General features: G+C 40.4%; 1 protein-coding gene across 2 annotated transcripts in view; it reads left to right on the plus strand.

Annotated features, from left to right (window-relative positions):
- MAP1B (microtubule associated protein 1B) overlaps positions 1–19,000 on the plus strand; it is a 72,243-nt gene that overhangs the window by 38,302 nt on the left and 14,941 nt on the right. The window contains exons 1-3 of one of the 2 annotated variants that reach the window (XM_032095325.1): positions 7,588–7,749; positions 9,503–9,585; positions 13,199–13,339. In XM_032095325.1, coding sequence (XP_031951216.1) covers positions 13,208–13,339 — 132 coding nt within the window. In that variant the 5' untranslated portion in view covers positions 7,588–7,749; positions 9,503–9,585; positions 13,199–13,207. Of the gene's footprint in view, positions 1–7,587; positions 7,750–9,502; positions 9,586–13,198; positions 13,340–19,000 lie in introns of those variants that run through there. The other variant, XM_032095324.1, reaches the window with a different exon arrangement.

Consider the following 19,000-nt stretch of genomic DNA (forward strand, 5'->3'; position numbering starts at 1 on the left):
CAGGTAGAGATGTCTGGGAAGAGGAAAGGCTAACTTCTGGAATTACTTTTTTCTGATATATATATGTCAGTATTTATCCCTTTGCTACATGTTTTAAATTTACATAATCTTTTCTCTGATGCTGCTGTGCTCCATTTTGCTTATGAAGGTGGGAGTTGCGGTGAGGTGCAGGGAAGCATCTGCAGAGTGTGCTGCAGAAAAAAGGAAAAAACTTCCCTTCCCTGGCAGTCAGGATGGTGTGGGCTGAACAGCACAGCCAGGCACTGCAGCACAGGGAGGTGAAGTGAAAGGACGTAAAAAAGAGGTTTTAGCATAGGCAACATTTGAAAGGAAATAAAATAAATTTAACTGAGGTTGTTGGGTATTCTTTTGACATACAGGAAGGCTTTTGGCTACTAGGTTAAATATCACTACGGAGAACCATAATTGCTGATGTTTCCTATCTTGTTTTCAACAGCAGGTCTTTATAATCAAAAAACCTTTTCCATTCCTCATTGACCTCAGTGACAATATTCCTGTGGAGTACACTTGGATTTGAGGTAGATGCTAAGCTAATTAATGGAGATTAGCACAATCATACTTTAAGATGTAATTAAATAAACCAGATAGTTTGGTTGGTTGGGCTTGTCTTTTTCCCATAAAGAGCAGCCCTTGGAAAAACTGCCAAGGACGTTTAGTGCACAAATCTGCTTAGCATCTTCAAAAGCCCAGTAAACAGTTTTGTCTGTAATGTGAATATACCGGTCACTTGGTATAACAAAAGAACACTTAAGCTTCTAACCAGTCCTGTGAATTATGAAGTATGATGTGTTTGCTAAACAGTGAAATATGAGATAGAGGTATTGAGAAAGAAGTAGCATTTTTCCCAAATAAGATTTTATTTGGCTATTTGACAGTTGGGAGAGATTCCTTTTCTGAATAACTGACCAAAGTTAAAATACCATATTCCAGGGACTATTTCAAATAAATTATCCTGGGAAGTGGTCTGCTCTCCTCAGGATTATTTTAGTTCCTGGGTCTGAGATGTTTTCCAGAGGTAAAAGAAGAAATTTTCCTTCTTTCTAGATGGAGAAGGCTGTGGAAGAGGTCTGATGTTGCGCAGCTCTCCTTCTCTCCCTGCAGTACTGTAATGCAGTAACTGCACTCCCAAATGCAGTTTCAGTTGAGGGCTTTCACTGACCTTCAGGGCTCATGAGTCAGCTCTGCATTACTGCAGTCTCCCATCGCGGTGTGTGCTGGCTTCCAGTTCCTATGCAGTACCAGGGCACTGTGCTGTGCTGCTGAAAATTAAATCTCCAGGTCTATGGATCAGTTCTGCAGTGCATCCGAGAGCAATCGTTGCCATTTTCTATGTAATTAAGATTTAAGGATGGGAGAGAGATTAATGAGAGACAATGAAAAAGCCTAAAAATACAGGGCTGACCGTGGTATACTGCCGTTGATTTACTATCTTGCTTTTAAGAGCTTCTTGAGATTATTACTTCTGTAATCTTGAGATGTGTAACTCAAGAAAAAGGCTTGCAGAGAATCTCAGATTCACCTACCTTCCTGCCTCAATTTTGTGACATGCAGAATCTGTGAGAGGAAGAGATGAAATTGCTTGGCTTTATCCCAGACAGTCCCATACAAATTTCTCCTAAATTTCACTGGATGTTGGTTTCTGTTTTCTGTTGCCATTTGAAGCTGGAGTTTCTAGGACTGCAGTGATAACATTGTAGTGTTAAATAACACCCAGGAAAGTAGTTTATAGAAGAATTTCAGCTCTGGGAATAGCTAACAGGTTTCATTTAAAAAAAAAATCCATTATTCATAGCTTAGCTTTTTAAGTATTCAGTATTTTCTAAAACACAACATAGTGATGTACTTGCAGAACCAAAAGCTAGCTACAGCACTCTAGTTGGCTTCTAAAGGTTTATGTTTCTGTTTCTCTATGACCTTGGAAATTGTTTCTCTGTATGTATTTTATGAGATTAAAATTCTGTCACACTTATCAGATCTGTTCTAAAGATAAAATAAATTGTGAGAGTAGTCGTTTAGAGATCACAGTGTCTATAGAGTTTTAATATGCAAAAGCAATATGTGGAAATACTCTACAACAAGATTAAAATATTCATTTCAGGAAGCCACTCTGAAACTGAATATATTGGAGGAAAATCTTAAATTTTAATTATCTGGAGCATTAATAAATGCAATATATTGCCTTGAAAACAATGGAAAATGCTATATAATTCATATAAAAAGGATCAAAGGGCAAGCCAATTGATGAATGCAGCAGTCCCCTAGCATCTCTGAAACTGCTTGTTTCAAGGTTGGAAGAGTGATTCATGAGGGAGATGGTGGCTTCAGGTAAATGAATTGTTGGTGAAAGCCCATGTCAGACACTTGGGTTGGAAAGAGGTGTTGTCTTCTCAAGCTACACTGACTACATCCGTGATGTTGGTTAAGGCAATTCTCATGACTAGGAACGTTGCATAGCCCTCTAATAAACACCCATCACTCTTCCCTCTCTTTCTGCCCTGATAATAAACTGCTCCATTCTCTAAACACTCCTTGTTTTCCCCTTCCTGTAATCACAGGAGATAATTTCTTGGAGTAGGATCATAAAGCTGCACTATCTTTCTGGAAAGCATAATTCCAGCTATTCCTGTTCATATTTAAGACCTGTGCTTGCCATCCTCTGGCTGAAATCACAGTGCTGCTAAATAGTGGTGTACAAGGCTTCTGGGGTTTAAGCTTTACCTGTCATGTGAATTGTAAGTGACACAGGTCAATGGAGGAACAGAAATGGCAGAATTCAGAGACAGCCATGCAAGGCTGTGGCAGCATACAAGAAAACAAAGACTGTTGCCAGGGATCTGTTGTCTCTACAGCTGGCTAGGATATTGTGTAGTTTCCCCAGGAAGATGAAATCATATGTATTGGGAACAATTGGTTGTCATAGGATGGATCAGGAATGTTTGATTTCCTAATCCAAGAAGTACTCCAGCAATCAAAGGCATTCACTTCACAAAGAGGCTGGTCTTTTTTCGTACTGGTAATGAATTTTAGTGCTCCACAGCAGTAACTTGTAGCTGAACTCATTGAACAAATTGATGCTGTTGTGACTGACTATTGGGTATATTTTTTTCTTAAACAAAATAAAGGGTGAATCCATTTACTGGAAGCATTGGATTCCACTACCGTTGCAAGTTCAGTATATAAACAGCAAGTGTATTTTTTTTTTGACTGTCGTTTTATTGAGGTCTTCAGAAGTATTGGTTTTAAATTTCACTCCTGTCCAGACACTCAGTGAAATCAGTAATGAAAACTCTAGGCTACTTGGTTCAGTTTTTGTAGCACATTCCCTTTTTTGGGAGATAAATCTATTTTAGTAGGCATTAAAATTATAATACGTAAACTTTTCTTGTTATAGTACTTTAGTCTGATTTGCTTTGACTTTTCTTTTCAGGGTAGTCTTTGATTTTTAATGCTTTAGCAGTTCTTCATAGAGTCCTGAAATTGTAAAGTATCGAGAATTGTCTGAGAAATACCATTTTCTGAAGGTGAGAAACAAGAGTTGAGAGTACTAATTTTCCTGACAGTAACAGATGGGAGTGAAAGGCCGGCAGTTTGCTTCTGCTTGATAAATGGCTGTATTTTGACAGCAAATTAGATGTCGCACAAAGTTGGCAAACATGCAAGAAATCAATATTTAGTGTGAAAAGATGATACAATTAGTCTGTTGATCAACAGGGTGTGAAAAGGGTGATGTAATGTCTTGAATTAACTTCAGGATATTTCAGGGGGAATGGTCGCCAATCAGTGAGGTCCCTGCAATCACTTGTAGTTCTTGCAGCAGCTCCTAGCACAGCTCAGTTCGTAAGTCTGCAAGTATTAAAGTTTGAGGCAGAAAGTACAAATCCACCTATGAAAATTAGTGCAAACAGGTCAACTTGCATTCTCTCACTTCTGTCTAAGAGTCCTGAGCAAGGATTGGTGAACTCGGTTCGTGTACAGTAACTGGAGGCTGAATCTTGCAGTCAGTGTTCAGACTGCATAATCATCTTCTGTCTAACCCCCTACTTTCAGGGCTCTGTTATTATCTGGAGGTATAAACCAAAATGAGATCTGACAGATAAGGACTTAACCAAGAACAAAAATGAAATTGTATGCAACTGGCTTTATTTCATTAAATAAATGTGAGCTTAAACATGAAAAAATACAACACACTGCAGGACATCGCCTCTCAGGACTTGTAGTTAATAAATTGTTGAAAGTCAAATGTGGATAGGAAAAATATTTAACTATCACCAGGCTGCAGCTGAACCAAATGAAACTCAAATATCAATTCTATTCATGCAGGGAGAGAGAGAAAATAAACAAGACATTTATGCTTTCTGGAGCGTCACAACACAGTTTAGAATTCCAGCTGATCAGATGCAAAAAAGATTAACCTAACTTTGCAGAGATAACACATAATTCTCTGTAAGAATCATATTAGATATGAATCCTAACTAACCATCAGGTCCAGAGCAAGCAGGTTTAAATGATGGCAAGGAAAACAGTCACACTTTGCAGTTAGTGTCATTCTCCCAAATCTTGGTCTCCATCAGAGGGCTCAGCAATGTTAGCTCATTGTTAGATTTGTTCACAGGTGTCACACTAGCTCAGCATCCTAACAGGATTTTCTTCTCACCTAGAAATGTGTAAAGTATTCTGATATTTGTACATAGATAGGAGTTATTGCTGGAAAAAAATTACTACACCTTCCTTGCAGACAGCCTAAATTTAAGACGCCATTGGGCTGAATTGAGCCCTGGAGGCAGTGAATCTATCATCTCTGGTATAAATGAAGTTATGCCTGTGTTGTGCACTCTCCATTGTGTCAGCTAGTTACAAGACTGAATGATTCCGCTCCGCATTCCCTGGCATCACCTACAGGGCTTTCAGAGCTTTCCTGGAATAAGCTTTCTGAAGTCCTGTTCTTGTAGTCCAGTGCCTGGATATTAGATAGTCATTTCTTCATCAGGTCTGCAAATCATTTTCTTCTTACTTGCAGTTATAGAACTCCAGATTTTTACAACATCAGAATTTGCTTCAGTGACTCTGTAAAATCACTACCTTCCTCAGCGCTGTACACTTACCGGTTTCTCCAGCTTGCAGTTTAGTTCAGCAGGAAGCTTAGCATGCTCAACAAAGAAGGTAAAGAGGATGGAGTGCTCCATATCATTTATGCAAGATTTCTTCAGATAATTAATAATCTGCTGTAAAAGGGGATCTTGTTCCTTTCTCTGTGGCCTGGAAATGTTGTTGCAATGTAGTGCCTCCAGGCAGACAGCGGGGATATTTGGGGCTGGTCACAATTACTGTATTATTTGACAATTTATACCCATTGATCTTTGTATTGAAAACAAGGAAAAATAGATTTATTCAGTTAGTACAAGACATAGCAACCATCAGATGACCAGTCATCCAGACTCTGAGCACTCTGCTGATAACATAGAACAACCACGAAGAACACAAAGTTAGCACATCTGGTTTTGGAGGACAAATTTGGAGTCTACACTAGAAATAGGAGATGAAACAGTGAACAGTTTGAAGTTACTTAAAATGTGTGAGTTATTAGATTACTGTTGGCTACACAAAAAGCTCTTTTTTTTCCAAAGGAATGTATTGCTTTAAATGTGTCATGTGCAAGGGGTATGATAACACTCCAATAACCTTCATCAGACGTGGTAGATCTGAAAGGGATTGTAGTTGAGATGATTCTTAAGCATCAGTTATTGCTTCCCAGCACAGTGACTGGCAAGCTCCAATACTGTCTTTCAAGAGTCTCAGCATCCTTAGAACTCGAGGGATGGATGTTTTATGGTTCATTTTAGAGGATTTCTCCCTGAGTGTCCAGAAATTCCTCCACAAGACAAGGGGCAGATGGAGGGACCTGGGCATTGGAGCTACTTATAAGTGCAGAGCACTGAACGTTTCTAGCTGCAGAGAGGTCATCGCATATTCATGGATTGTGGGAAGTTTCATTAGCCAGCCTTGCAAGCTGTGCCATCTGTTAACACCACCCAGCACGGTGGCTGACGTAACACAGCAGTCATGTCTTCTGGTAGTGAAACGATACTTTGAAGTTCTTTACAATGAAAAACAAGAGATGTTTAAAGTTGCCAGAGAAATGTGTTTGAATGCCAGATCAGGTGTCAAACAGTTACCACCTTCAGGGAGAAGGAATACTTTCAGGGAGAATACTCCTTTCACCCTTTCTGCCAAGAATCACCACAGGATTTGCCGCTTCCTCTGTGTTTACTTTGTGTGGAAATGGCATTGATAGGGAACAAGTGAATGTTGATGTCTACCTGGGGTGGCAGGAGAAGCTGGTGGGAACCCCTGTATTGAGTAGCCTCTTACAGCATGCACACCCATGGGTTGGGTCACACAGGCATGCCCAAGAAAAACTGTGTGTCAGGAGTGATGCTTGGTTAAACAAAACTTGAATGAGGACTGATTTCTTTCCCTTGCCACTCATTTGCACTTTGTGTTTGCATGAATTTAACATAGTCACTGTTAAAAGTGGCCCTCATGATCGTGCTGCTTGATTGGCCTGAAAAAATTGACTGTGTAAGATAAGAAATCTGTTCAGTCACTTTTCTAGGAAATGTGACTAACACTATCCCCATCTCAATAATCACACAATAGATGCCATTGATATTTGGATGAGCCGGGGGACATTAGGATCCTATGGCCATAGAAATTGGGTTGATGAATGCAAAAGCCACTCTTTAAGCAATTTTTACATGCTTATTACTCCTCTCTGTTCTTGTTCTGAATCAAACAGCTGCCAAGACTCTTTGCTCATATCAGTTTTTCATTTGAAGCTTTAATTAATAAAATCAAAATATGAGCAGATATTTAGATTTCTTCCAAACAAAAATAGTATTTATATACGGAAGTCTTTAGAAGCGGCTTTGTTTCTGCTTTCCAGAAACTATAAACAGGTAAAATCTATCCACCCAACCACTCCTGTGCAACATGGAAGTTTCTTCCTTTCTTCCTCTGTAAAATCACAGAAATGATCTGTCGCATGTGTAGAGAGAGGCTGCAAAAATCCAGTAGAGTTGAAGCAACCCCAGATCTACACAAGTCTCAGATTCTCCCACTCCATCTGTAATTTAGTGAGTCGCAGTCTCTTGCCAGTTTATGAAGTGCTGTTGCTGCTTTCTGTTCCCACACTGTGATAGTTAATTTGTCTGATAAAACTGTTCCTATGTGAGACTTTCTTTCATTCCATCTGAGGATATCAACCTGGGCAGCAAGCCTGTGTTGCTCCTACAAAGTTGCAAATAGTTTTTCAAAGTCTCTTTTATTATGCAATCGGTGACATGGGACCATGTTATTGACATCAGCAAGTAGCTGCAAACTTCCCAGGTGTTCCATGGCATGGGAGCCCTTGTAGTGACTCACACCCTGCCAGTGCTGGGTCCCCACCCTGTATGATAATCAGTAACATGTTTATGCCAAGGAGTTGAAGAGGGAGACAGTCACACATGCATCTCTGAGTGGGCACCATGTACATGGTGCAGACAACACCTGCCTGCCTCTGGAAATCAGTCTCAGGGCCCATGAACCCACACAACTGCTACAGCAGGGAGTCTGCTAGGATGTAAGTAACCACAATTAGTGTTGGTCACCAGGAGCTGTGACTCCTCGGGTCAGATCCTTCCCAGCTACACAGACACAAGACTTGGAGCAGCTTCAGTTAAGTCCTAGGTATGTGCTTTGAGCCTAGTGAAAGCTATGCATCTTTGTGTAACTTTGCATGTGGCTAATTGCATTTCTTTTCTACCTGTGTTTAATGTGTTCATGTCTAATGATATATGAGGCTTAGTCTGGCCTGAAGCAAAGTATGTGCTCAGTGTCACCAATTATTAAGCAAGAAATTTCAGTGTCTGCTAAAGGGTGATGATTTCTTTCATTTCCTTGACAATTAGATTCAATAAACTCTGCCTAATCTCTTAATTTAAGTGAAATCTGGCAAACAACTAAAATATCAGAGCATGGATCATCTTCTGAAGGAGTCTGCAGTAACAGAGCTATCTGGATGTTTTACTGACTGGAGCTTTATATGTGCATTTCTGATAGGCAAGGAAGCAAAACTATAAAAATCAATTTAATTGCAAAGGGTAATACCAGAAATGGATGTTGCAGAGGGAGAGAGACCTGCCCTCTTCCCCTTTTGTAATACGTAATCTGTCTCCTTCTTTCAAGGAAGTATAGCAGAAAAAATACATGTTAAGAAAACTAAGTTTCTTCCAACTAAATAGATATTATTCCTAAGTTTCTAGGCACTGTCATGCACAAGAGAATAGACTACAACTCTATCTCACATTTTACTTGAGAGCACTATTTTTATTTTCTTTCTCCATCACTTTCTATCATTTGATAGAAATGATGCTCACATGCTTATAAATGTAGAGATTCCCCAGAGCAACAGCAACAGACACAGCAGAGTGGGAGCTCAAGGCAAGGAGGAGGAAGAAGGCAGGAGTGGTGCAGGCAGGTCAGCGAGGAAGAGGGCATTGCTGGGGCAGGTAGGGCAGCACCGAGCCTGCCCCAGTCAGGGACACTGTGGGAATGGCTGGCTGCCCTTCCTCTCACACAATGCTCTCAGGCATGTGGAGCTCTTTTCAGCCTGACCATCCTCAGCCTTGTTAATTTATGTCTCTTTACAGGGGAGTTTTTCTAAGTTGGCAGATAGGTCTGTGTCCCGTACTCCCTTTTAAGCCTAACTAATTATTTTAATTGATTAATATTGCGCCAAGCAGTTTGCTCAGAAGGGAGAGCTCTTCTGGTTTTTTAGACTAATTATCAGTCTGGGTTTCTGAATGACAATCCAATGCTAATTAATCTCACTGCAGTTCTCACAGAAAGAGACCCTGATAAGAACTTGCCAATTAACATAAGGGGAAAATAAATCAACAGTCCTGTTTTGTTTTTCTGGCACCCACTCCCAGTGAGATGAATATCACTATTAAGTACTGAGACAAACTTAAGTATGAAAGCCAGTACGCTGCAAGGCTGCTCCAAACTTGCCCAGAATTTACTAATTCAGGATCTAGATGTTATTTGTACACCCTGTCACTCTTGTTGCTTGACATTGCTTGCTCCAGCTTTTGTAAGCAGGAGGAAGATGAAGCAGGGCAGCATGGCAAGTGTCTAACAATCCCCATAGGGAACTTTTTGCAGGGTCCCAATGTTAATCCATACCAGTGGAAGGCAGAAGGGAACATTTTGGCAGTGTGGGTTCTAGTTTTCACTTGGTTTGTCAGGGTCAGATGCTCAGCTGATGATGGTTACTCCCTTACCTGCACCAGCTCTGTGAGAAAAAGGTAAGTTACAGATACTCCTCCAGCCAGGGCAACCAGAGGGCTGTGACACAATGAAACATACAGCAAACTCATGGAAAATCCTGGTTTATAATGGTTGAATTTAATTTTTCTTTTTTTCCTCTCTGCACTTGCAGGTCAGAAGATTCTTCACCACAGAAGTGATGTCTTAGAAACTGTAGTCCTCATCAATCCCTCAGATGAAGCAGTTAGTACCGAGGTAAGTCAGAAATACTTTGTTTGACATATCATAAAAGCTCCATTAAGTGGACATGTTGAGAGCATTGAAGCAGATGTGGTGGAGGTGATTATGGAGCACAGTCACTGCCTGCCAGCTTAGAGACTGACAAACTCAAATACTATTTTTCAAAGTCTTATCAGACTCTGAGAGCAGATCCTGACTGTCAGTGAAAGGGTATATTTGGAATAAATACCATGAAAAATGCCACCCATCCCTTGATCTTTTCCCTGGTTTCCCAGACTCATGGCATATTGTCAGAGGCATAGGACAGAAACACACCTCTGATCCCAGAATTCCTTTTCTCATAATGCATCAAATTATCTTCTTCATGGAGTGGAGGCAACTGTGGTGAACCTGCCTCTGCTATTCTTCTGCTTTGCTATTGTTTGGTAGCTCTGGATGCCTATTTTATGTATGAAGAAAGTGCCTGAAGATGCCCAGGGACAAATTTGGGTCTCTGAGAAGAATTACCAACTATGTGGTGGTGACTCTAGGCTGTTCAAAAAGCATGTGACATGATTAGTGAACCCTGGAGAATGCCCACAAGAGGACTGCCAATTCCTTATGAACTCAGTAGGGTCAAAGAACTGATTGTATAGCTCAAAGACAAAATTGATCTATTTAGCTAGTGAGACTGAAGGTTGAAATAATAGGGATAATTGCATTGCTGGTCTGTGCTGGGAAGCACTGCCACAGTCTCATTCTATTGGGAGATGAAGTGATTCTGCTGGTAGTAACTGGTGAAAAAACTATTTTGCTGTCAACTGCTGAATGATGTTGAACACAAACAGAAGAAAGGACTCCAAAACAAATGAAATTTCTGAAGCTGTAGAAATTGAAAAGTCACCTTAGTTAATGGCAACTTATTTACTAAAATACAATGCATGGAGATCTCTTACAAGCCATTAGAGGTGCTTGGTAAGGACAAGGGGGTCACCAGGATAGCAGCTCTCTATGCATTCATTCAGAGTAAAAAGCTATCAAGTGTGTGCGTGTGTAGAGGGGTAGAAGGGACAAAAAACTGCCAAAAGCAGGGAAATGCTATTTCTGTTACTGTTGCTTGTCATTCCTTTGATGGATGACTACATGGAAGAACATGATCTGACCCCCATTAATGATTTCTGAACCCTGGGCTTACTCCTTTGGCTCTGGAAGATGTTTGGCTATGTTACTGTAAATTTTATCTCACTAGACTGTGGGAGGCGATTTTTACTTTGCTTTCATCCTGCCAAACTGGTCACAGTCAGATGTTACAAGATGAGATTTAACTTGGCTGGCTAAGCAAGGCTCTGAATAGACAGAATTCAGAAAGAGACGATCAGAAAGAGGTGGCAGAATTAAATCAGAGGTTGGAGTAGACATTATCTGTTCACTATGGCAAACATAAAACTTAATTTCATATATCAGAGATTTCCAGGGTCTGGAAATCTGGGGGAGACAGAGATATACCATGAAGTTCTCACTTCACCAGAAGAGGAACTGGAATCTATTCACTCAAGAAAAAGCAAATCACACAAAGAAACAAAACACAAACCAAAGTAAAACGACAGCATAAAAAGAAAACCAAACCGAAACAAAAAAAGACCCAGAAAGAAATAAAATATACCTGCTAATCTGGCTGCTAATAGCCTTACCTGCTGGTAGTCCAAGCATGGTTGTGCCCGGAGCTCCTGTCATGTTCTGTCAAATGCCAAATACCTCCCCTAAGAAAGAGGCCCAAAGGGAGATCGATAGTTGTTTCCTGAAGAAAACCCCGATGAACATTTACTTCCTTTTTAGGAAGTCCCCACTCTGTTGCTTTAATGTTCCTGTGACTGTACTGTGAGTCTGGGAAACCACTGACCTGCTGATGTGCCCGTCTCTGTTCATACTCCATCTTAACCTCTGTTTTGTCTGAGGCTACATCTTGCTGTGCACTTACTTGAACCAGTTTTGAACTTCAACCAACAGTTAAACTGAATGGAATTACCAGATTGCAGTATTTCTTCTGAAACTGAGTGGTCTTGAAACCAGGAGACAAATTCCTGGTAGTCCTTCAAAAAGCCTTATTTGTACCCAGACACAGAATTTATGTGTCTCTTAAGGTCTTCCATGTGAACACATCATGCTCTGCAATCTGAAAATACTTACTTACTTTTTTTCTTGGCATAGTTTTCTAGCTCTGCAGAACATACTTTATTGTCAATTATTAAAGTAGGTTGAAGGGGAATTATATGACAGTCACATTATCAGTGGCTCACAAGTCAGGAAGTAGTTTTACTGTTGGAAAATGTATTGAGGTTACACAAAAGTTATCAGACTGGTGTGCACTGCTCATCATTTTGTTGGCAGCAACAAAAGAAAACTTAGAAGAGGAAGGCAGTTCTGATACAGTTTTAATAGAGTGATAACAGAAGATTAGAGCAATGCACATCAGAAAAATGTTTGCACTTATCTATATTTTTGTCTGAAATAGAAATAGATACACTCAATCCATACATGATCTTTCTGAATTTATAATTATTTAGTGCAATTAGTGGCAGACCAGCATTAGTCCTACATTTAGTTAAAGAAACTTTCTGGTGCCCAGCATCAGGGTCACTTATTTAATAAAATAACAGTGAAGACATGGTAGAGTTGGGACCTTCTTTTAGATACATACACTCCAGTGTCTGTTTTCTAGTTGTACTGAAAACATGAGTTGTTCAGCAGAGATTCAGGTTAAGCCTTCCTGGCTCAGTCTCCCGGCATTCTCAAGAGTTATTTAGAACAACTGATTGCTTAACAATCAATATAAACCTTGGGAAGAATATCTTGCTAGGAGAGCTGAGTTGATTGTGTCATCTCCATGGAGATGGAGCTTGGATGCAATATCATGTGGAGCTGTCCCAGATGGATTCTGCTTATTTGCTCATTTAGTTTAATATGTCAATAGCCTTATTCTGGAATCACTATTCTGGTTTGATTTAATTCTTCCTTAATAGAGTAATTAGTGGACTTGAAATTCATAGCTTACCATAGGCTGAATTGGTTTTTCAGTGTTCAGTAAGACTTTCAAAGTATTTGCAAAGCATTTACTTAACAGTACAGAATCTTACAGAGGTTTTGTTTAGTTTTGTTCCTAAATTTAGACTATATGGCTTTCTCTTAGCATGCACATATGTCTCCCCCTTGGGAGTGGTAAACAAGAATAATTAGTAGCTGTAGTGAGGGTCAGATAAAGTAACAAGCATCTGCTCTTAAATAGTTTACCAAGGTTGTCCTGATACAATTCTGTAAAAGTAAACCAAGAGCTACACTATGAATAAGTTTGTTGTTAAAAAAATTATTTCTTCATTCAAGTTGTGTTCTGTTCTGCTCCTTGCTGTTTTTTCCATGTCATTAATTTGATTTATTATTCAGACCTTCTTTCTGATTGCATCTTGCCCTTCCTTTTTTCACATTTTCCCCTTTCTCATTGTCTTTTGTAAACAGCACTATAACTCCATAATGTTTTGAGAGTCCTGTTCCGGACACTGGTTTTAAATTAGGAGAGATAAACTGTGTGTTCTCAGTGGAATATTGAAACACGTGGTTGCTCCCATTATTGATGTATTTCTCTTCTTCACTTTAGGTGCGCTTAATGATCACAGATGCTGCAAGGCACAAGCTCCTTGTTCTAACTGGCCAGTGCTTTGAAAACACAGGAGAACTCATTCTTCAGTCAGGATCCTTCTCCTTCCAGAACTTCATTGAGATCTTCACAGATCAAGAGGTATGTTTAGAAAGTCTCCCATGAATTGTAATGTGCTGGCAGAGATTTCTAGAAGACCCAAAATGGGTCTCTGTCTTGTTAGAGTTAGCATAAGCAACCTGATGCTGTTGCTCTTTATTCTTCATTAATAGGCTTTTTTGCAAAATGTTTCTTTATTTTACTTTAGTTTTCATGTAAATTGCCTAACAAAATAATTAAATATTAATTTGGGAAATTAAATTACAACTTTCAGAAAGAGAAAATCAAGGAACCCTCAACAATGGAAGGAGATAGTGCTGTATTTAAAATACACAGGTTGTTTATATAAGGTGCACATACAAAGCAGTCAAATTGTACTTGACCTGAGGTTCTTGCATGTGGCTAACTCGTAAGTGGCATTAATAAGACAGAGAGTGGCCATCAGAATAGCTGTATTTTTTGCACCATCTATGAGCTTTTTTATAGTAGTGTTTAAAATATGGCCAGTGAATCTGTAAAACGTGTGATTTTTACATACCAAAAAGATAAGCATGAAGTATACCAGTATTTAATGCCATTTCTTTCATAACTTGTTACTTTGCTCTCTTCTTTAATGTGCCTGCAGTAGTGGGTGTGCAGGGCACACTCGCATGGGCTATGAGTAAGGCTCATTTGGCTCATTTCTGTGGCTGGCAGCGTGCTCACCAGCCAGCTGGCATGGCTCTCAGCAAGTGTTGGCTTCCAGCCTATTGTTTCTGAAGCCTCGGGGTCTCAGTGTGTCTGCAAGCTTTCATGAAACTGAAGAAAGATCATGTTGCCATACTGCAGTTCATGTGTGCAACATTTTTTAAAAATTGAAACAAAAAATTAGAAAGAAAGGTCTAGAAAAAGTGGTTACTCGTTTTCTATGTGGTGATGAGATGGAAGAATTACTGTGCTGTACTGATCCTAGTGGACTTGGCAGTGCCAGATTTACAGTTGGACTCAATGATCTTAAGGGTCTTTTGCAACCCAAACAATTCTATGATTCTATAACCATGTACAGTGGAGTAAGTGTTTCTGGCCTCTGCCCATTTTTACGTCACTGGGCTGAACCTGAACTAAGGTCAAGGAATGTGCTTGCAAATAAGTATCATTTTGGGAGATACTTGTATGAAGTCTAATTCAGAAATCCATCCCTAGCATGCAGAACTCCCTTCAGGCAATGCCTAAAAGCAGAATTTTCAATTTCTCCTGTGTGGGAAGGTGTAAAGTGTCTCATTCCCCTGCTTCTGTAACAACAGCTAGAACAGGAAGACCTTTCTTTGTACCTTTGTGGTTCACGGTAAGAAGTAATACTGTGTTTTCTCTGAGAAGCCAACTTACTGTTTGTCTTCACTAGCTGTGACACCTTTAAAACGTAAGGATTCTTCAACAGATGTCTCTCAAATGTTTGAAAATACATTCAGGTTTACAGGTATATTTCTTTGCTCACAGAATGGTTTTGAATTTGGAGAAGAGAAAGAATGGCTACCTCACTATGTTACTGTCTATCCTTAATGTCACCATTTGAAATTCAAATCCATTGATACTTTTTCTGAGGCATGACTGAACTTGCTATTCCCAACAGTTATGATCTATGCCTCAAATAAACTTTCTTGAATTTTTAATTAGCCTGGGCTTCCAGTGGCTTAACACTGCCTGCATTATGCATGCCAACTTTTAGGAGCAAAAAAGTCAGAATTTAGAAGTATGAAGCAGAAATCCAAATATGGTATAATATAAACTGGAGAGGACTCACCCCAAACCTTGACATGGTATATCCATTAGCCCAGTATGTTATCATATAATTTTTTAAAATCTAGACAGAAAATTGGCCCTTTGTGAGAAGCAGTGTGTACTCAAGTTTTATTTCCTTATGTGTACAACAGACTTGGATTTATTTATTCAGAGGAAGTGATCTTTTATTATATTTGGCTCTCCCTATAAATGTGTTTTCAACCCTGATCAGAGACATATCATAAGGAGTACTGTTGAGATTGTAAATCCATTTCAAAGCTGTCATCTGTGCTGCCTCTCTTAATTCTGCAATAAAAACCAGCAATGGTTTCCCTATTGTCCTTATCTTTCAGCCTTTTCAGCCTCTTCTCCATTTATTCTTTCTGCTTTGTTTTTTCATTTGCTGTCATTCAGACAGGGCCATGTCTGACATATTTATGAGATTTATCTATACTCCTGTCAGATGGTTTGGATACTCAGTAATGATGATACAGGAAGGTAGAAAATATTTATTTGGGGCTTTATTTATTTATTGGATGGACTTTTTTTATAACAGCCAGTGCATCTTTGTTGAGTTCTATGTTTGGTAAACGCTAAAAATAAGTTATGTAACACAAAGAAAAAAGTGAGACCTACACACAGAGAGGCCCAAAGAGATCTAGCACAATCAAACATCATTAATCTTTTATATATTCATTTCCTCTGTAGATAGAGCTTGTGGTCCAAGAATTTCCAATTATTCAGCTGTAGTGTTACCTATATCATCCTTACGAAAACTGTTCTTAAAGCTTGAACTGACAACTGAGTCTCTGCAAAGAAGGTTGTGGTATTTTGAATGATGATGTGCTGGCATGTTTTCTGCTGACATTTTATATCTGAATACTTCTTTATAGAAGTTTGGCGGTCTCTTTGTTAAGGGCAAATAGAGCAGAAATGAGCTACATTTAACTGAATTGTCAGTTAAAAAAATCAAATGAAAGTATCTGTGGAAATGAGATAAGGTAAAATATGTCATACTTTTTCATGTATGTCTACTTATCTGGGACTGTCAAATACAGGATTTTTTTAGTTTAGAGTGGAATAGAAAACAAGTCTTCATACTGTGGCATGGAAATTCGTATTTTCTGTGCCTTTATTGCAGCAGTTGTTTCTGGCAGGTTAACTAATAATGTCAAAATTAATGGAATTACTCTAGATTTCAAATTTTGTGGTCCATGAGTTTTAAATCAAACTAGTGACAAGAGCATTCTTAATTTTTTTTTTTCCTTGATCTTTCTCTGGCTCTGGACCTTGTAATCTCAGAAATACAAAACTTAGAATCATAGATTCATAGAATTGTTAAGGTTGGAAAAGGTAAATTCACAGAATTGTTTGGGTTGGAAAAGATCTCAAAGATCATCAAGTCCAACTCTTACCCAACGCTGCCAAATTCAACACTAAACTATACCCCCAAGCACCACCACATCCACACATCTTAAATACCTGCAGGGATGGTGACTCATCACTTCCCTGGGCAGTGTTTGGCAACCCATTTGGGGAAGAAATTTTCCCTCATACCCAATCTAAACTTCCTCTGGTGCAATTTGAGACCATTTCCTGTCATCCTGTCATTTGTTACTTGGGAGAAGAGCCCAACACCCATCTGGCTGCACCTTCCTTTCAGGCAGCTACAGAGAGCAATAAGATCCCCCCCAAGCCTCCTTTTCTCCAGGATAAACAAAATCAGCTCCCTCAGCTGTTGCTTGTCAGGCTTGTGCTCCAGACCCTTCACCAGCTCTATTGCCTTTGTCTCGACATGCTCAAGCACCTCAGTATCTCTCTTGGAGAGAGGGGCCCAAAAACTTAAAACTGTTTCTATTTCTGAAGTACTAACTCATTTCTTAATCACAGATTCACAGAATCATTAGGGTTAGAAGGGATGTCTGGAGATTATTCAGTCCAAACCCTCTGCCAGGGCACCCAGAGCAGGTGACACAGGAGAACATCCAAGTGGCACAGGAACATGTCCAAGCAAGTGGATTTTGAATGTGTCCAGAGAGGGAGACTTCACAGCCTCCCTGGGCAGCCTGTTCCAGTGCTTTGCCATCCTCAGTATAAAATTCTTCCTCATATTGAGGTGGAACTTGTTGTGTTTTAGGTTAAGGCCATTACTCCTCGTCCTGTCACTGCACACGACTGAAAAGAGTCTGTCACCATCCTCTTGACACCTGCCTTTGAGATATCTATATGTATTGACAAGATCCCCTCTCAGACTTCTCTGGACTAAACAGGCCCAGCTCCCACAGTCTCTCCTCATAAGAGAGATGCTCCAGTCCCCTCATCATCTTTGCGGGCACTGCTGGACCCTCTCTAGCTCTTTGTCTTTTGTGAACTGTGGAGACCAGAACTGTACACAGCACTCCAGATGTAGTCTCACTAAGGCTGAGTAGAGGTCATCTCCCTCAACCTGCTGGCTACACTCTTCCTGGTGGAAGGAATGGTACTGACTTTTCAGGAATGGTATCCCCTAGGGATACCATTGACCCTCTTGGCCACAGGGACACATGGCTGGCTTTTAGACAACTTGTCATCCACCAAGATTCCCAGGTCCTTCTCTGCAGGGCTGCTTCCCAGCAGGTCAGCCCCCAGCCGGTTACTGGTACTTGGGGTTACACCTCCCCAGGTGCAGAACCCTGTGCTTGCCTTTGTTGAACTTCATTCTCTACACCCACTTCTCCAGGCTTTTGAGGTCATGCTGAATGGCAGCCCAGCCTTCAGATGTATCAGCCACTCCTCCCAGTGTCATCAGCAAACTTGTTCAGGGCCCATTCTATCCCTTCATTCAGGTTGTTGATAAACAGTTTGAATACAATTGGATTCTCCTTGGCTGATCACAACTCTCTGAGCTCTGCCGTTCAGCCAGTCCTTGATCCACCTCAGTGTCCATTCATCTAACCCACATATCCTGAGCTTAGCTATGAGGATGTTATGGGAGACAGTGTCAAAAGCCTTGCTTTTGTCAAGGTAGACAACATCCACTGCTCTCCCCTCGTTGACCCATCCTGCCGTGCCATTATAGAAGGCTGCCAGATTGGTCAGCATGATTTCCCCTAGGGGAATCCATGCTGACTACTCCTGATGATCTTCTTTTATTTGCGTGGTGATGACTTCCAGAATGATCTATTCCATCACCTTTCCAGTGATGGAAGTGAGGCTGACTGGCCAGTAGTTTCCTGGGTCCGTCTTCTTGCCCTTTTTGAAGATGGGAGTAACACTGACTTTCCTCCAGCCATCAGCCATCATCCACCTCTCCTGTTCTCCATGATTTTTCAAAGAGTGCCTTAGCAACATCTGCCAGCTCCCTCAGCATATGTGGGTGCATGTCATCAGGATCCATGGATTTATGGATCGTAAGTCTGCCCAGTTGATCTCTAACACAACCCCCTACAACCAAGAAAACTCTTCCTTTCTCCAGCGTCCCTTATCTCCAAGGTCTGAGGACTCGCCTCAGCAGTAGAGACTGAGGCAAAGACGGCATTCAGTAAGTCTTCCATAACCAGGACATCAGTCTGATTTATCAGTGACCCCATATTTTCCTTAATCTTCCTTTTGCTGCTGATGTACCTGTAGAAGTCCTTCTTGTTGTCCTTGATAGCCCTTACCAGACTCAATTCTGGGAGGGCCTTGATCTTCATTGTTATATCCCTGCATACTCTGACAATATTCCTATAGTCCTTCCATGTGGTCTGTGCCTTTTTCCATATCCCATAAATTTCTTTTTTCCTAGAAGCTCCCTGCTTATCCATGCAGGTCTCCTGACCCCTTTGACTGATTTGTTGCTCACAGGAATACACGGGTCTTGAGCTTGAAGGAAAGGTGCTTGAATATTGACCGAGTGTCTTGGAGCCCTGTGTTTTCTAGAACCCTAAACGATGGGATTCCTCCAAGTAGAGGAAGAGAGGTCCT

This window comes from Corvus moneduloides, chromosome Z, assembly GCF_009650955.1.
Source record: "Corvus moneduloides isolate bCorMon1 chromosome Z, bCorMon1.pri, whole genome shotgun sequence".
Classification (NCBI taxonomy): Eukaryota; Metazoa; Chordata; class Aves; order Passeriformes; family Corvidae; genus Corvus; species Corvus moneduloides.